The sequence below is a fragment of the Pantherophis guttatus genome, chromosome 4 (assembly GCF_059756535.1).
Source record: "Pantherophis guttatus breed Tessera chromosome 4, ASM5975653v1, whole genome shotgun sequence".
Lineage (NCBI taxonomy): Eukaryota > Metazoa > Chordata > Lepidosauria > Squamata > Colubridae > Pantherophis > Pantherophis guttatus.
This window is the reverse complement of record NC_142066.1, coordinates 38605601-38624929: the sequence shown is the minus strand read 5'-3', so window position 1 is coordinate 38624929 and position 19329 is coordinate 38605601. Positions and strand designations below refer to the sequence as shown.

The following is a 19329-nucleotide window of genomic DNA, read 5'->3' as shown; positions in this document are numbered from 1 at the left end:
TTAGGAGTCACAGCTCTGAGTATTTTTATCAATTGCTGGGACCACTTTGACCTTACTTTCTACATTCTCTTTGGTTCCTTCTTCAATCTCTAGTAGTTCACCAGCTTCTTCCTGATGTTGTTGTCACTTGGTACAGTTATATCTATCACCATCACTGACTTCTAGCTTGTCAACTACTACAATTGATTAGCCATTATCTGCCTGACTGTCCGGATCTGGAAGCCCACAGGGTTTTAACCCTGTTATTCTCCAAGATCTTGTGTGGAATCTTCCACCTGGATTTGGGAGACTCTAGTCCATTCAATTCTATGTCATTCATTGTCATTCAATTTTTGCATTCCTTCCTGCATCTAAGAGCCTGCCACTATGTAATGGCCTCTCTGTACAGTTTGCACCTTGTGTCCTGTGTAGTGTTTATTCTTATGCTGATATGATCAGTGTCTATCAATTCATATCAATAATATTAATCCCTTTATCAAATAGCAATATGTCTTACATGTATATACTATATATGGTATTTCAGTCACTAACTTCATTGAACTATGAATCAATATTTAAGAGATATCTATGAAGAGTCTATTCAGTATCTCCCTAGGTTTTTCAGTCTAATATGACACTTTTATTAAATATCTATTTGAATACTAAGGCTCAATCTTGCTAATTGCTCTTACATCAAAGAAAGTGCAGATAGTCCTGTTAGTGCGCTTTCAAAAATATGCATCCATGTTTATAATTGAAAAACATTTGGAATGAAGTTTTTATATATAGTATCATTTTATTTATGATAGAAATCCCAATACATTTAAGGATTAATATTATTATAGTGGATATCAAACTTTATTATCACCATTATTGCATTTTTGATATTACCTTGTTGCTTTAATTTTATATTCAAACAGACTCATACAAAAATATTAATTTATGTCTTTAAACAAAATGGTTTACTTCCTATACGGAATGGTATGATTTTTAAAATCTTCCTTTAGAAATATCAACAAAATATCCAGAAGACTAAATGAATTTAATTTACATAAATTTCAGCTTCTAAGGTTTTACACAATCTTTCCACTGAAATCATTACAACTTCCAGTTTCCTGGTATTCTACCACAAAGAAATGTGCTACATTTTAGCTGACATTTTAGATAAAGTTCAACTTCCAACAATAAGGGTAATACAGTAGGATCAGCTGATGTTCCTCTTATCTCTGGTTATATTAATATATAAAAATTCACTTACTGGCAAAGGAAAACACAAGTGTAAATTTCATCAGGATTGTAAGTAAAATAATCAGGAGAGCAAAGTAGCAAAGCCAAATACCTTTTCAAGGTTACCATTCACAGGCCATGGGAAAATGCAAAAATGGGGAAGGGAAAGAATTAGCTTTGTTCCATGGTATTCCACTGAAATACAGCAGGAAAACTGAATTAGGAATTAAAGCTTTTTTTCTCTTGTGATTGGAAGTATCAGTTGATTTATGGCCCCTGTGTCTCAGGTGGGCAGTCTGATCTCAAAGGTATTTTTCTGATTACTACTGGACCAGATCCATATTGGAGTATTTTCTTTTTATAGAACACAATGACTTAATCCATTAAAGTGTTTTAAGTGTTAAAGTGCTTTCTTTAACTATTTAAGTGATAAAAATGCAAAGTTATAACCAGGCATGCATACATATTCATCACATTATTTTCTTCTGAGGTAAGTAATGTTAGCTAAAGCAGGGGACTCCAAACCCTGGTTCTCAGATTGCTACCAATCCACAGCCTGTTGGAAACTGGGCTGCACAAAGCTCTATTTGCATATGCAAGAGATTAGGTGCATCCTTTCCCCCCACCTCTGCTACCTGATGCCATCAATATTGCTGGTCTACAGAGCCAGAAAGGTTGACGACCACTGAGATAAAGCAAGGTTGCTTTTCTTTTGGAATACTTCTGACATAACTGTCTTTCAATTCCACAAGAGAAAGCATGATTTTATGTACAGGGCAGACAATATTTGCAATGCTGTCATCAGTTCCGGTTGTCACAATAAAAGCAAAGCTTATAAGAAACTAGAAAGAATACACAGAAAAACACCAAAATTGGTAAGAGGCATGGAGGTTTATTCTTATCCCTAATAGCCCACATAATTGTAATTATCAAACAGCAAATAAATCTTATTTGTTTATAAATTTTCTGCCATTCTTCCTATCCATTTTTTTTATTTTTTTAGAAAATTTCTGTGTCGGTATACTTATTCACCTATTCATAGAATCACAGGATTGAACATGACATTGAAAGTCTTCTAGTCCAATTCCTTACCTAATGCAGGAATCTTCATAAAAATTCAAATGGGTGTCCATTTTGTTTGTTTTTTCCTTATTTTATTTTATTTGAGACATTCCTTAATTCAACTCTTATTATAAAGTTTCCATGCAATGCATCTTGTCTTACCCTCTAGTGCTATGAAGAAAATATTCCCTTCTCTACTCTCTTTATGTATTGGAAGACATAGCTTCCCTTAGCATTCTGTTCTTTAAGCCAAGTATGATGATAATAATATAATTTATTGAGTTATCTCCAATTCTTGTCAATTCTGTAGGCCAGGTCTTTCCACATATTCTGAAATTGAACTATTTCTTTTAGTTGTTCTATGCTCTGGCTGATGTCATGATCCTTTACAATTTTTTAATGGGATTCAGGCTCCAAGCACCTTATTACCTTGGTGATTTTCTCTGTATTCTTTGTAGCTCCTTATATTCTCTCTTTTTATTATGACCACCAGAACTGATCACAGTATTTCAAGTATGGTTTGACCAGTGTAGCATAGAGCAATGCTGTTACTTCCTCTGATCTTGACCCTATAAATGATTTAAACATTTGTCTATGATTTGAAATAATTAATTTATTTTCTTCCTTTCAGATATAATTATTTGGTTTACATATGTCATTTTTCAAATTCTTACCTCTTGTTGAGTCATATAACCTACCTAACAACTGCTGCAAATCATTTAGTTTTCAGGCAAAAGTAAAGCATTGTCTGCATAAATATATATATATACACACACATATATACATTCCTACCAAAACACCTGTAAAGATTCCATAAACATTATTTTTTTAGTTCTTTGATAGTGAACATTTATTATCAGTGAACTCCAATATAATAGTTTCTCATATTTTATGATGCAGTCCTATTTACAATATGTGATCATATACTTATCCTCTTTACTTTTCAAAAAATATTATCTTGTGTGCATTTTTTCTCATCCACATTTTTCACTTAATCATTTCCCCAATTATTTTTATTCACCTTAATAAGATAAAACCACACATTTCTGTGGCAGTATTTCAATATTTCCTTTCTTTGTGTCTACTTTCTATGCATTGTGAAGGGAAATAAATCTATATGCTTGCATTTTTTTTAAAGAATACAAGATATTCTGATCAATATTCTGAGGCACCACAATTCAAAAGGATCAATTTTTATTCATTCAGCCTTTCTAATATGCATCTTTTACAATTGCAAATCATGATCTTGAAAATATGTATCTTTGTTATTAATCTGATATGTCTGCATTTAATATTTTTTCTGGACCTTTCATAGGGCTTTCCTCATATTATGTCAAAGTGTTTTCCTCCAACTGTTTTATGAGGAGAAAAATATTGAAATAAATTGTGTGTCCTACAGCCAAACTGGACAGGCTGGCTGTTTTTACACAATTTTATGTGGAGTAGATTCAGGCAAAAGATTGGATGATTCCAAATGATTCGTCCATATCTCACACAGCATCCTCTACCAGCAAGAAAACCAGTAACTTGTTTTGAATATGTAATGATATGGTATTGAAACATCGTATCTCAGTTTTAATTACTTATTATTTTATTCATATCTTAATGACTGCTCATTAGGACTTAGGACATGGAGCTGGGATACAGTATCTCTATGTTTCTGAAAAGTTAATTGTATAATTATTGTTTCATTTTCTGAGGCATTTTAAAATAAAAAGTATAAAAATTCTATTTTCACATTCCAATGAATAGTAAACATATTCTGATATAATATCATCCATATTGATAGGAAATACTAACAATTTTGTACAAATAACAATGAGCTATTGAGTCCATATATTTATTTTTCCAAGACAGAAGAATAAGCATTTTACTTCTAAAAATTATACAATCAACTGCTTTTCCAAATGTCAATGTTTATATAATAGGAAAATAGGAAACAAACAAAAACTGATACAATTGAATGTTTATAAAACTTGCATGAAGATATGTGACAACTTCTTTTTCAAATACAATAATATGAAACAGTGTTTAAATGAAGTATTCATTTCATATATTGGATACTATTTATTTATTTATTTATTTATTTATTTATTTATTTATTTATTTTGTCACATTTCTATGCCGCCCAACTCCCAAGGACTCTGGACGGCTTACAACAGAGAATAAAACAATGCAACAATATCTCATACAAAAGTTAAAAGAAGACATTAAAATATTAAAACATTACAACACATACACTCCAATTTATGGCCGGGTCTCGCAAGATCACTATAACAAGAGCAACGGCCCCAGGCCTTCTGGAAGAGCCAGGTCTTCACTGCTTCCTGGAAGGCCAATAGTGTGGGGGCAGTCTGGACTTCTGGAGGTAATTGGTTCCAGAGAGCCGGGGCAGCCACAGAGAAGGCCCTCCCCCACGGGCCCACCAGCTGACATTGTAGGATCTTACTGGTCACTGGGAGCTATGTGGTAGAAGGCGGTCTTGAAGATAGCCTGGTCCCGAGCCATGTAGGACTTTAAAGGTAATAACCAACACCTTGAATTGCACCCGGAGACCAATAGGGAGCCAGTACAGCTCGTGGAGAATTGGTGTAATGTGGGTGTATCTAGGTACACCCACTATAACTCGCGCGGCTGCATTCTGGACCAACTATAGTTTCTGAACTTTTCAAGGGTAGCCCCATGTAGAGCGCGTTGCAATAGTCCAACCGTGAGGTGACAAGGGCATTAGTGACTGTGAGAAGAGCCTCCTGAAGTAGGGTCACAATTGGTGCACCAGACGAACCTGTGCAAAGGTCCCCCTAGCTACAGCTGTCAGATGTTGTTCCAATCTCAGCTGTGAGTCTAGAAGGACACCCAAATTGCGAGCCCATTCTGAGGGGGGCACTTTCTCTCCCCCCAGAACCAAGGATGGACAATCGACATAGTCTTTAGGGGGCAATACCCAGAGCCATTCGGTCTTGTCTGGGTTAAGTCTGAGCCTGTTGACTCCCATCCAGATCCTCACAGCCTCCAGGCACCAGCACATCACATCTACTGCCTCACTGAACTGACGAGGGGTGGAGATATACAGCTAGGTATCATCAGCATATTGCTGATACTCCACTCCGTGTCTTCGGATGATTTCACCCAGTGGTTTCATGTAGATGTTAAATAGGAGGGGAGAGAGGACTGAGCCCTGAGGCACCCTGCAGAAGAGGGTCCAAGGGGATGACCTCTATCCTCCTACAAGTACCGACTGTGATCGACCAGAGAGATAGGAGATGAACACCACAACACGGTGCCTCCCACTCCCAGCTCTCTTAGTAGCCCCAGAAGGCCGAAACCAGCAAGGAGGGGCACGGGTCCAACAAACAAGTGGAGGAGCTCATCGCCCCTGTAGCCTTGTCCACTTCCTCAGAAGTCACTGGCTCAAACTCCTCCCACACAATAGGACCCGCCCCCATCATCTCCGTTATTTAAATACTGTCTCATATTAGTCTAATGATTTATTCAAGTGTTTTGTATTTAAATCCAGTAAAATTCAATACATCCAAAAAATATTTTGTTGAATAAAATATAAGCTAAGCCCAATTGATCATTTTTACCTTGCACTTCTCATTGTCTAGAGAAAATAGGAATATGTATTTTTATTCCACTGAAGAATTAAAGTTTGCATATCAAATAAATTGATGACCTACAAAACTGAACAAGGAGTATTGATATTTTTGTATCATTAGATTTAATCATTAATTGAAGCACTTAGTTTAGATTTTTTTGAAGCTGAAAATGCTGAAAATCAAATTGGGCTATCATTGGACATTGTAAGCTATCAAATAGCCACACGGGCAGATATTTATACCTTATAGTTATATACTATGTATTTATATTTTAAAATGGAAAATCTTAAAAATTCATTTTGACAGAGTATTGAATTAGTGTGAGAAAACCAATCAAAGTGCTTTTAGTCAATAGAAAGCAAGTAAAAAAAATACTATATTTTTATACTATACAAAGTGTAATGTATAATTATTCTTGATGAGCCCAAGAATTAGAACTATCCACTTTTACAATGAATAAACTTATCCCAGAAATTTTCCAAGGAACATTTCTGCTCCCTTTTGTTGGTTTTTATTAGTGGCATTCCTAGCCTCCATTTTTAGAGAAAAGTCACATCAAGTATAAGATAGTTCATTACTCTTTTAAATGAAGATTAACATATCTTGTCTTCCAAAATCTAAATAGTAGTTTCTTCACAGCTTCTTTGACATCCTTATTTCTCAAGGTGTATATTAGAGGGTTGAATAATGAAGGAAGGGCAGTATATAACAGAGAAAAGAATTTACTAGGATTTTTCTTTTCTTCAGTTTCTGGCATCAAGTATACAACTGCAATTGCCCCATAAAAAAATGTGACAACAATCAGATGAGAAGAACAGGTGGAAAATGCTTTTTGTCTCCCAGTCCTAGATGGAATTCTCAAAATGGTTCTCAGTATAAATATGTAAGACATAAAAGTCAATGTAAATGGAGGAAAAGTGAATGTGTAAGCCAAGACTGAAACAGCATGTTTCATAAAAGTGGTATCACTGCAAGATAGCTTTATTAATGGCAAGGTTTCACAAAAGAAATGGTCAATTTCATTGGGGCCACAGAACCAAAGCTGTAACATGAAGATCAAATATACAGATGTAAATACCATGCCATTAATCCAAGACACAGCAGCTAACTGGATGCAACGTGTAATTCTCATTGCAGTAGCATAATGCAGAGGTTTACATATGGCTAAAAATCGATCATAAGACATTACAGAAAGGAGGTAGCATTCTGTACTACATAGGAAAGCAAAGAAATAGAGCTGTGTAATACATCCTTTGAAAGAAATGGATTTTTCCCCTGTTAAAAGACTGTCCAACATCTTAGGCAAGATTGTAGAACTGTACATCATTTCCAAAGAGGACAAATTTCCAAGGAAGAAATACATGGGTGTATGCAAATGCTGATCCACAAGAATTACAAGAACAGTCAGGAAATTGGCTATTATGGTAAATATGTAGATAATTAAAAAAGACTGGAAAAGGAACATCTGCATACCATGAAGCTCCCCAAATCCCAGAAGGATGACATGAGAGATGACAGTCTGATTACCCAGCATTGCTTTTCACAGTCTATGTATACTGGTCCAGAAAAATCAATGTACAGTACAGACTAGTAAAAATTGTGGAATTTGAAATTCAGAAACATCCATCAGAATTTCACTGTACAAGCAGTCAAGAAGCTAAGTTCATGGTGCCACCAAAAATGTCTATTTCCATTGAAAGCTACAACAAACAAGCAAACAAATTAACAAATTAACAAACAAACAAACAAACAAACAAATAAGTGAATAAATAAATAAATAAATAATCCTATTTTACAAATTGCACAGTTTTTTAATATTATATTGCTATAATATACTTGATTATAAAATAAGTGTTGATTAAAAGACTCTTTGGAACTGTATAAAATAGTTCATGAAATGCTACTGAAATAGCAATTCATCTCCTTGTTCATATTCTAGAAAATTATTGATTGACTACTAGCTTACAGATAGATGAAGATATTTCACCATGAATTATATCCAATATCTTAAAGAGTTGACTGATTATAGATGCATATAGCTGAAAATTGAAATTGTGCAGAAAATTGGAGGGTTGTACACCTCAGTTATAAATAGAGAAAAATTCAAGTTTGAAATGACTCCAAATGTTTTCACTCAATATTATCTCTCTATATACCTTTCTTCACCAATCTTGAAAATACTTAGCAAACCTATATCTCTCCCATTCTCTTTCTTTCACATCTCCTGTCTTCTTTAAGTCTCCCTTTGGTGATTATTTAGACTTCAGGAAAATAAGTACACCCTCAAAGGGCCTTTGACAAATTGTGAAATACATGTTTACAATTAGTTTTAAATTGTTGCATGAAGTAATGTGAAAGGATTTAGACTGAATCTAATTTAGATTGAAAAATATGTAAACATACCATTATTCAATGGAATCTCTAAAGAAGAGAACATTGGGAATAAATTCATTTGTTTCTCTAATATGTATTATTTGAAATTGGATATCTTGGCAAATCAGCTAAATAAAAATTCAATTCAAATTTATTAAAAAAAATCCACTTAGAATATAAGGATAATCACCTAATGGTAATCAACTAAGTCAAGAGACTACAGGAAATCTCTGTTTGCTATAGGACTATAGCAAATCAATAGGCTTTATTATAATTCAAAATAGTTCAATCATGAATAAAACCACTAGTTATATGTATGGTAAACATTCAAAATTCAAAGGAACAAACAGCTTTATTGATGCAAGTTTAACTGTCTAAAAAGCAATAATCTCAAGAATCACTCTACTGTCACATAACCTTTTGAGCTTCTTCCATTTATGTTCAATATATTGTGACCTCTACAAGTGGAATATTTCAAAACAGGATACAAGATACAGGTGGTAGTTTCAGTAGTTTTCCACTTCCTGCAGCTATCCTATGCCATTTAATATTACCTCACAAGAACAATCATTTGGATCTAAAATAACTTCCAGTTTCTTTTCAAAACTCACTTGTGTCTATTTCTGGCAGAAAAAAAAAATTATGGAAGTAAGCCTTTAAAATATGCCTTCTCACTTGCCAACTTCCTTAATTATGTACCAAATACATAATCAAACTTAAGCATATTTAATTATATTTAAAGTGGATGCACACATTGTCCTTTGTATTCAACTTGTAATATATTTATTTATTTATTTATTTATTTATTTATTAATCAAATTTCTATACCGCCCTACTCCCGAAGGACTCAGAGCGGTGAACAGCCAAGATAAAATACAGACAATACAAATATTAAAAATCCCTTAAAATTATTAAATATTTCGGCCGAAACACAGATTAAAACACCCAATTTATAAAATCACGAATTAAAAAATTTAAAATTTAAGAATTTAAAAGAGGGGAGTTAGGCCAGGCCAGCTTGCTGAAATAGAAAAGTTTTGAGAGCACGGCGAAACGTGCGCAGGTTCTGTTTATGAAATAGCATGCTACAAAGCAATGCAAAAGCCCCAAGCATAATATATATTTATTTATAGAAAAGGGGTTAGTGTGTCTCCTGATAAAGAGGCATTTTAGTAACAGTTGCTGCATTTTCTTACATATCTTGCCAGGTTTCTGCAGAAAGACCTATTATTGTGATATTGTCACTTCCTTCACTGTTAATAAACATTTTAAGGGTGGAAATTTGTATGACATCTTTATACAGTAGCAACAACAACATGAGAAAGCTAAATGCAGGATAATCAAATCTTTTTTTCTCTTTCTAATCAGACTGGAAAGAGCCGTGTTTCCTCTTTATCAAAACCTTTTTAAAAAATCTGTAATGTTGACTCTGTAAGTCAACATTATTTATATAACAATAAGCCCTATTGAATTTAGTGGAATTTACCACCAATTAAGCATATATTGTATCAATGCATAAATTGTTCAGTTGAATGGGGCTTTTATATCTGACCATAGATCACCTGACCATGGAGATTTTTTTGTCCTTAAGTCAAAATATATTTTTTCCAAAATCAGTGTATTAGCTTATTCAGGCCTTCTTTGACATCTCTATTTCTTAGACTATATATCAGGGGGTTGAAAAAGGGTGGAAGGACAGTATACAAAACGGAAAATATTTTACTGGGGTTTTTCATGCCTTTGCTTTCTGGCATCAGGTATGTGATGATTAGTGTCCCATAAAAAAGAGAGACAACAATCAAATGAGAAGAACAGGTGGAAAAGGCCTTTTGCCTTCCAGTACTTGATGGAATTCTCGAAATGGTATTAATGATACATGCATAAGATATTATAGTCAAAATAAAAGGGAGAAAAGTTAATATAAAAGCCATAAATACACTGACGTATTTCACAAGGGTTGTGTCACTGCATGAGAGTCCTATTAATGGCAGTGATTCACAAAAGAAATGATCTATTTCATTAGGACCACAAAACCAAAGTGTTGACATCACGACTGAGTATATAGAAGTTAATGCCATGCTACTGATCCAAGAGCCAGCTGCTAACTGAATGCAAAGTGTGCTTTTCATTGAAGTTGCATAATGTAAGGGTCTGCATATGGCTAGGAAGCGATCATAAGACATTACAGAGAGGAGGCAACATTCTGTGCTAGCTAAGAAACCAAAGAAATATAGTTGTGTCATGCATCCTTTGAGAGAGATGAATTTGTCCCCTGTCAAGAGACTGGCCAACATTTTGGGGAGGATAGTAGTACTGTAAATCATTTCCAAACAGGACAAATTCCCGAGAAAGAAATACATAGGTGTGTGTAGATGCAGATCAGTCAATATCAGAAGGATGGTGAGAAAATTTGCCATAATAGTCAGAATGTAGACAACCAAGAATACAAGGAATAAGATGATCTGAAGACCATATAATTCTCCAAAACCCAGAAGGAGGAAATCAGTGACAGGGGCAGTTCTGTTTCCCTCTACTGCCTTTCTCATAATACATCAATAGTGATGGTATCAGCAGTTCTGAAAAACAGATTGAATTTAATACGTGTTTAAAATAAAAAATATAATATATTTTATGATATTACCACTGTTTTATTCTAGCAACAACTATGGAATTGAGTTTTTTCAGTACTGCATTTAAAAATAAGTCAATTAAAAATCTTTTAATTATAACATACAAACAAGATAATATTATTGTATGAATTTGTATCACTATGGCAAACACTTGGAAATTTCTTGGAACTCTAATCTTCATGCCAGCTTGCATCCAATTGTATTTGTATTTCTGGTTTGATTTTAGACAAATTCAGATAACTTTGGGAGGGAGGGAATTTGCCAGCAACAAGGTTTAACAAAGGCAATAAGTCCTATTTCAGCTAGACAGATACAATAACAAAAGTTTGAAATTATCTTCTGAAAAATTAATTGACTTTAAATAATTGATGGCTTTATATTTTATATGATTTTTTTTCTCCATATAGCCATATACCTTTACTAATGTGGAAAAATTATTTGAAACATATTCCATCATGAGGAAAATAAAACAGTTTGAAATTGAATGGATAGCAGATATTGGAAAAGAAATGAGAATTTACCAAGTGATGCAACAAGAGATGTATGATGTCACTGATGGTATTCTACATAGGTGGCCATCATGTCTGGTCTGCAACTGGGTGAAAGTTTCTTCTGCCTAAAAGAAGAGATATCACTTGAATCAACTCATATCTTTCAATTTTTATCCTGGCATTTCATCCTACCAAAGCATACAAAGCCATACTCCCCTCCCCACCCAAATATTGAGATTACATTCAAATAGACAAATCTTCTCTCCCTCTTTCCCTTCCTCTCCATTTCCTCATTCTTTCAACTTTTAATAGTGGGAAATCTCTCCCTCTCCCCCTCTCTCTTCCTCCCCCCCTCTCCCTCTCCCTCTTTCTCTCTCTCTCCCTCTCTCCCACTCCCTCTCCCTCTCTCCCTCTCCCTCTCTCTCTCGTAATCAGTGACGCTTAAAACTGCTGGCAATTTTATTGAGATCCTATGAGTAAACTTTTGTTTAAATTCTTAATGTTTGTAGCACTATTTATTTATTTTATTTATTTATTTATTTGATTTTTATACCGCCCTTATCCAGCAGGACTCAAGGTGGTGAACAGCCAAGGTAAAACATAACATACAAAATTTAAAAACAGTTTAAAAGATAGTAAATTATTTCGGCCCACAATTTAAAACAGTCCAATTAAAATCAATTCCAAAATTAAAACCAAAAGAATGGGATCAAGCCAGCCCAGCTATCATTTAGTGTCATTAAATGACCCACATATTTTGGAAGAACTGTTCTTCCATGGGGAAAAATGAAAGTATCATTTTATATTAAAATTGTTACATCATAATTAATTATTGAACATAATCCAAAGGCAGATTAAATGAGGATTAGGACTGTTTTTTTCTCCATCCCTGCCATAATATTTTAAAAAGTTCTAAGATTATCTACTGTATATATAAGATGTGCATTACTGATAATTAAAGGAAATACCTCCATTGGAGATAACTGAGGAAAGAAGCTATGTAGAGTTCAACTGCTGCATCTTTGCACATATATTACACACTAATATACATATCACATTTTTCTTTCATTGATCTTTGGGTTTCTTTTAGGAAGAAAAAAATCCCTAACCTACTTGGTTTGTCTCTCGTTTTATTGCCTTTGCTGAATATCTAACCTCTAGAGTTAAATCTCAGGAGGGACTAATTATGAAACAAAAATAAACTTATTTAAATTAGTTCTGAATGTGTTCAAATGAGTCTGTAGAATTAATAGTAATTATAAGCTAAATTGGAGGAGATGCGGTGGCTCAGGGGCTAAGACACTGAGCTTGTCGATCGAAAGGTTGGCAGTTCAGCAGTTCGAATCTCTAGTGCTGCGTAACGGAGTGAGCTCCTGGTATTTTTCCCAGCTTCTGCCAACCTAGCAGTTCAAAAACACGTAAAAAAATGAAGTAGAAAAATAAGGACCACCTTTGGTGGGAAGGTAACAGCATTCCATGTTTCTTTGGCATTTAGTCATGCCAGCCACATGACCACGGACATATCTTTGGACAGCACTGGCTCGTCGGCTTTGAAATGGAGATGAGCACTGCCCCTTAGAGTCGGGAATGACTAGTGGATATCTGCAAGAGGAACCTTTACCTTTTTTAATAAACTAAATTAGATAACATCAAAGCTCAGGTATTATCCTATATTCATCTTCTGGCAGTTTGTTTGAGTAACTGTAACATCTTTGAAATTGTTTTTCCAATTCCTTAGCATCCTGTTGAAACAGCTGAAGAAACAATCACTTAATATGAAAGACACTATCGAGAATTCAAAAGTAAAACATATCTCTTTTTATGCATTTAGTTGATAACAATTAACAAAAATGAGTGAATTTTTTCATGCATTTCATGCATGTTGAAAGATACAACAATGTTCCCATCCTTCTCAGTAGTGGAAGTGGATAAAAAGTCTTGAGGAGCGACAATTTATTTATGGGGCATACTAACATACATACTATATTTTTACACACAATATATTTAGTGTCCCATTCAAATACTAATGAAATCCAGATTTTTAAAAAATTAACTAAGGACAAATTTGTGCTGTCTCACTGAATTATGCTCATTAAGCAATATTGTTATAATAATCTTAGAAGGCATCTAGTGCATGTCATTGCTTTCTCATATATAACTTTCAGTATGTGCTTGTGAGACCAATGTTGTCATGATGTTCCCATTGTCCTTTGATTATTTAAATATACAAGAAACCCTAGAAAAAGAAATCTAAAGTCAAGCTTTGATGCCATCAGTTACAAATATTTTTGTACAGAATTTGAATTTGATTATTATCTTGCTGATCATATTTATTTATGGTCAACAATATCAAAGCAATCTGTTACCAAATCTGGTATTAGATACCTATTGATACCAAATCTGAGTTCAAAATCATTTTGTGATATCACTAATGGATTAGAGTAAAACAAACCTAATTGAAGATTAATTCATAAAGTAGACAGATGTTTCTAATAAACTAATATATATATTATTGAAGCTGTTACTATGTAAGTAATTTTTGCCTATATGGCATTGGTTTCTTAGTCTTGTATACCTTGTTGGTCTGGCAGAATCTGTATGCATGCAAACATGCATTCATCTGTGTATGTGTGTGTTTCTCTCTCTCTCTCTCTCTCTCTCTCTCTCTCTCTCTCTCTCTCTCTCTCTCTTCTTTGATGAAGCCAAATTTCTGGAAATGATCACTCCCTAGAAATAATGAGACTGAGTCATGTTTGTTTGTAAACCACAATTTAGTTCATTTCATAGACTTAAGTACCAGCTGACTCTGGATATAAAGGGCCACCATTCTATATGGGATTAATTTCTACTCCTCCCACAATGAATGGAAATATTGTTTTTAAAAACAAAAGGGTCTTCTAAGGGAAAATATTGGAACAACTCCAATAGATTCAGTCTGAAATTTATTATATTTAGGTTATTGTGAATCCCATATTTTCTAAGCAAGATTAAATCTCAGTCTAATTTAGTGATTAATAGAAAAGGAAAACCTTTCAAGCATTATTTTAAATTGTATGCAAAAATGCATATTATGTGTTTGATATTATTGGAAAGTTGGTGCTTTCTTTTATTCAGACATTTTCTGTATGTCATCATTCAACTCCATATTTATAATTTTTCCCACTGATTACAGCTAATAATTGTCTCTATAGCCTTCTTTAAGAATCAGTCTCTTGTGATGCCAACTATTCTTACTGAAGTCAAATGCTTCCCAAAGGGAGAGTTTTGTCTGGTATGGTATAAGATATAAACAAAAGAATGAGGAATAGATTTATACCAAGTACTTTCACATTCATGCAAAAGGAAGATACTGTATAATTTATTTCCTGGATTATAGGTAATATCAGTGAATATGTTTACCATGATACAGATATGTACCACATTATCTTGTTCATACTTTTCACAAATAATGTTTTTATTATTAGCTATATATCATCTATTGTTTTAAAATGCTTTACCAAAAATGTTTAATTGTTGAAAAGTATCTTAAATATTTCATGTGAGTGTGATTTAAAGTGGTTATGATCAGATGAACTAAATATAAATTTTGTAATGATGGCCAAGTACTAAAAATAGATATTAAAAATTAACACTTTCAGTAATAACAGGCAAGAGAGATACATTTATTTGCCAGGATGAAATAAACATTGTGGAGAAAAAATAGATAGGCAACATTGGGTCATTCTATGATCATCCTATGCTAAAATGAAGGGTGTTCATAATTTAATTAGTCTAATAATTGAATTTTGGGGGAAAAAGTTACTCAATGAGGAAAACAGAATCTTCTTTTGTTGTTTGTATCCTATATCCTGAAATGTATTTCTTTTATTTATTTAATATATTCCCACTAGTTGTTTCAAAAATTATTTATATTTATTTGATTTCAAAATAGCATAACAAATTGGATTTATCTTTGATAATCCAAGATATTTAAAATATCTTTTAATTTTTAACCAAATTCCTTTACTCTGAAATAGATTTCTGCTTAATGATAGCATGTTTTCCATCTGTTATCTGGGAATAAGCAGGAAATTGTCAGCCAAATGTTCATGTGCCATTCTGAAAGTTTCAAATAAATTTTATAGACCAATTTCTTTTTTTAAAATTTGAGCAAATCTTTAACAGATACTTCTAGAAATAATAAATATCTCTAAGCAATCTCATGTTTAAAAATTATTTCAGGAACCAACATTAGCTTATAAGAAACATAATGTGGAGAAATCAGACAGAAATCACAGAATTTATTCTTCTTGGATTTGGAGAACTTTATCATCTGCAGATTGTTCTGTTTCTAATTTTTCTGGTAATATATATTATGACCATGGCTGCCAATATTATTGCTATTCTTCTTATTGTGAATGATCGACATCTACATACCCCAATGTATTTCTTTTTGGGAAATTTGTCCTGCTTGGAGATTTTCTACAGCTCAACCATCCTGCCCAGAACTCTAGCTAGTCTTCTGACAGGAGACAAGAAAATATCTGCCTCGGGTTGTATTACTCAGCTATATTTCTTTGCATTCCTGATTAGTACTGAGTGCTACCTCCTCTCTGTGATGTCATTTGACAGATATTTAGCTGTCTGTAAGCCTCTCCAATATGCAACAATTATGAACATAAGAGTTTGTGTTCAATTAGTTATTGCCTCTTGGCTGAATAGTATGATATTTACCTCTATATTTTTAGGTATGGTCTTAAAAATACAATTCTGTGGTCCACATGAAATTGATCACTTCTATTGTGATTCTCTCCCACTTGTAAAACTCTCTTGCAATCACATCAACCTTGTGAAAAATGTCACAATAATAGTTTCATTCATCTTTACTTTTCCTCCTTTTGTTTTGACACTGACATCTTATGCGTATATTATTATTACTATCCTAAAAATTCCAAGCACTACAGGGAGACAAAGGACTTTTGCTACCTGTTCTTCTCACCTGATTGTAGTCTCTATTTTCTATGGAGCATTAATAATTGTATATCTAATACCCAAAACTGAAACCATAAACCTCAATAAACTAGCTTCTGTCCTTTACACAGTCCTTCCACCCATAGCTAACCCTCTCATATATAGCCTGAGAAACAAAGATGTCAAAGAAGCCATGAAAAAGATGATGGCAAATATTCTGAAAATCCATGTGTAAATTGGAGACTGAAGTCTAAGTAGATTCTTTCCTTTTATGGTTAAACGAACAGAAAATAAATAAATGGATTTATGTACTTATTATTATGATTTATTATTATTCTATTATTATATGAATAATAATAGAAATGAGACTGTATAAAATATTTTCCCTCTCAAAATTATCTTGGTAGGAAGCAAAATGTACAACCTGTCTCAGCTGAGAGCTGCATGTTGGCTTTGAATGATGTGCTAGATTGTATTCCAGTAAGAATAAGAAGACAATGTTAAAAACAGGGAAGGACTATGGAAAATATTTTATTTGGTTTTATTAAATATTTTTATTAATTAATTTAAATTATATTAAATTTTCAAAGTAAATTAAATACAGCTGATTATTTCCTGAATATTTAATAGTATTCTAATTCTGTTTTATTAAATATTATGTTTCAGCAATTTAAGTATGAGTAAAGTTCATATTAATTTGTCAACAGTCTGAAATTCTTAAGTCTTTCCTCTCCCACTTGTCACTATTCCTTTTATGATTGGCTTTAATTTTTTATGGATAGGGTGATAGAATTGATAATTTATATGGTCTTCTAGATAACTTTTATTACAAAAGCTTTTATCAATTTTTTTGACAAAATATTTATGAAATACACATGGCATTTAAAAATTCTAGTAAAGCTGTAATTGAAACATTTTGAATAAACTTTACTGAAGTATATAAAATTTCAAAGAAAATATATATGGACACTTATAATAAAAAAAATTACAAGTTACAATTTTAATTGAAAATTGATGATGATGGAACAGTTTCAAAATAAATGTAAAACCAAATAGTCTTTCTGCTGCAAGTTGTGAAAAATGCATTAGTTTGAACAATTATGCCTAAGTAGCTTTCTTACTATCCAAGATGCATTGATTATCAGTAGACTTCCAAATGCAATTGAAGTTGCATAGGACCTAGTTTTGTCCATTTGTTATATAAATATTTTGGAATGTTTAAGCTTCCATTGATTGAACTGTGTCTTCAAGCATGACTCAGGAATTATGCTTTTTCTGCCAGAGCAATTGATTCTGAAACAAAGATTCAAACTGCCCAAGGCTTATTTAATTTAATATGCCAAGGGAAGTTATGCTGAACAGCACAGGTGTCAAACTCACCACATCATGTTGCTGTCACGTGACATTTCGTGACGCTTTTGTTCTTTGTGGAGTGGGGTGAGTGTGGCCTGCATATGAGGTATCCGACCTCCTGGCCGCCAATTTGACACTCCTGCAGTGTATAGGAAGATACTGATTCCCTTATCTCCTAAATTTTGAAATTACTAGGAGTTACATTTGGCACATTCTATACAATTGTAGAATATAGAATAACAGAGTTGGAAGGGTCCTTGGAGATCTTCTAGTCCAACATCCTGCTTAGTGAGGAAACCTTTCACCACTTCAGACAAATGGTTATCCAACATCTTCTTTAAAATTTCCAGTGTTCCATTCACAACTTCTGCAGGCAAGTTGTTCCACTTATTAATTGTTCTAACTGTCAGGAAATTTCTCCTTAGTTCTAAGTTGCTTCTCTCTTTGATTAGTTTCTACCCATTGTTTCATGGCCTACCCCCAGGTGCTTTGGAGAATAGCTTGACTCCCTCTTCTTTGAGCAGCCCCTGAGATATTGGAACACTGTTATCATGTCTGCCATAGTTATTAAACTAGACATACCCAGTTCCTGCATTATATGTTTTAGTCCCCTAATCATTTTTGTTGCTCTTTTCTGCATTTTTTCTAGAGTCTCAACATCTTTTTTACATCCTGACGACCAAAACTGAATGCAGTATTCCAAGTCTGGCCTTTCCAAGGCATTATAAAATGATATTAACACTTCACATGATCTTGATTCTGTCCCTCTGTTTATGCCGTCTAGAACTGTGTTGGCATTTTTGGCAGCTGCTGCACATTGCTGGCTCATATTTAAATGGTTGTCCACTAGGACTCCAAGATCCCTCTCACAGTTACTACTATTGAGCAAGGTTACACATATGCTATATCTGTGCATTTTGTTTTTCTTGCCTAAATGTAGAACTTTACTTTTTTCACCATTGAATTTGATTTTGTTAGATAGCGCCCAATGTTCAAGTCTGTCAAGATCCGTCTGTATCTTAAGCCTATGTTCCGGAATGTTGGCTATTCCTGCCAGCTTGGTGTCATGTGCAAATTTGATGAATTCCCCATCTATCCCCTCGTCCAAGTCATAGAGGAAGATGTTGAAGAATACTGGGCCTAAAACAGAGCCTTGGGATACTACACTGCATACTTCCCTCCATGTAGATGCAATTTTATTGACGACTACATGTTGAGTGTGGCTGATCAACCAGTTACAAATCCATCTGGTGGTGACGCTGTCTAACCAACATTTTTCTACTTTAGTAGTAGGTTATAGTCTACTTTATTAAATGCCTTACTGAAGTCCAAGTAAATTATATGGACAATATTCCTCTGGTTCATTAATTTTGTCACTTTGTCAAAGAATGCAATAAGATTAGTCTGCATGATCTGTTTTTGACAAACCCATGCTGGCTTTTGGTTATTACTTTGTTTGCTTCTAGGTGTTCGCTGATTCGTTGCTTGATTATCTTTTCCAGAATCTTCCCTGATATTGAAGTCAGGCTGATAGATCTGTAGTTTCCTGGATCTGTTTTTTTTTTCTTTCCTTTTTTGAAGATGGGAACTACATCAGCTCTTTTCCAGTCCTCTGGCAGTTCCCCTGTGCTCCAGGATCTTTGAAAGATATAGTTCAATGGTTCT

At 33.6% G+C, this 19329-nt stretch overlaps 3 protein-coding genes across 3 annotated transcripts; 1 reads left to right on the top strand and 2 right to left on the bottom strand.

Annotated features, from left to right (window-relative positions):
• Positions 1-6441: 6441 nt before the first annotated feature.
• Positions 6442-7401, bottom strand: LOC117668850 (olfactory receptor 10A7-like). Its single transcript, XM_034422907.2, has one exon. The coding sequence runs from the start codon at positions 7399-7401 to the stop codon at positions 6442-6444; it is 960 nt and encodes a 319-aa protein (XP_034278798.2).
• Positions 7402-9853: 2452 nt separating this feature from the next.
• On the bottom strand, positions 9854-18387 carry LOC117668849 (olfactory receptor 10A7-like). The gene is made up of 2 exons (XM_034422906.2): positions 18366-18387; positions 9854-10752 (listed from the first exon to the last, which is right to left on the bottom strand). Exons 1-2 carry the CDS (start codon positions 18385-18387, stop codon positions 9854-9856), a joined length of 921 nt encoding a protein of 306 aa, XP_034278797.2.
• Positions 15611-16546, top strand: LOC117668848 (olfactory receptor 11L1-like). The gene has a single exon (XM_034422905.1). The coding sequence runs from the start codon at positions 15611-15613 to the stop codon at positions 16544-16546; it is 936 nt and encodes a 311-aa protein (XP_034278796.1).
• Positions 18388-19329: the final 942 nt, after the last annotated feature.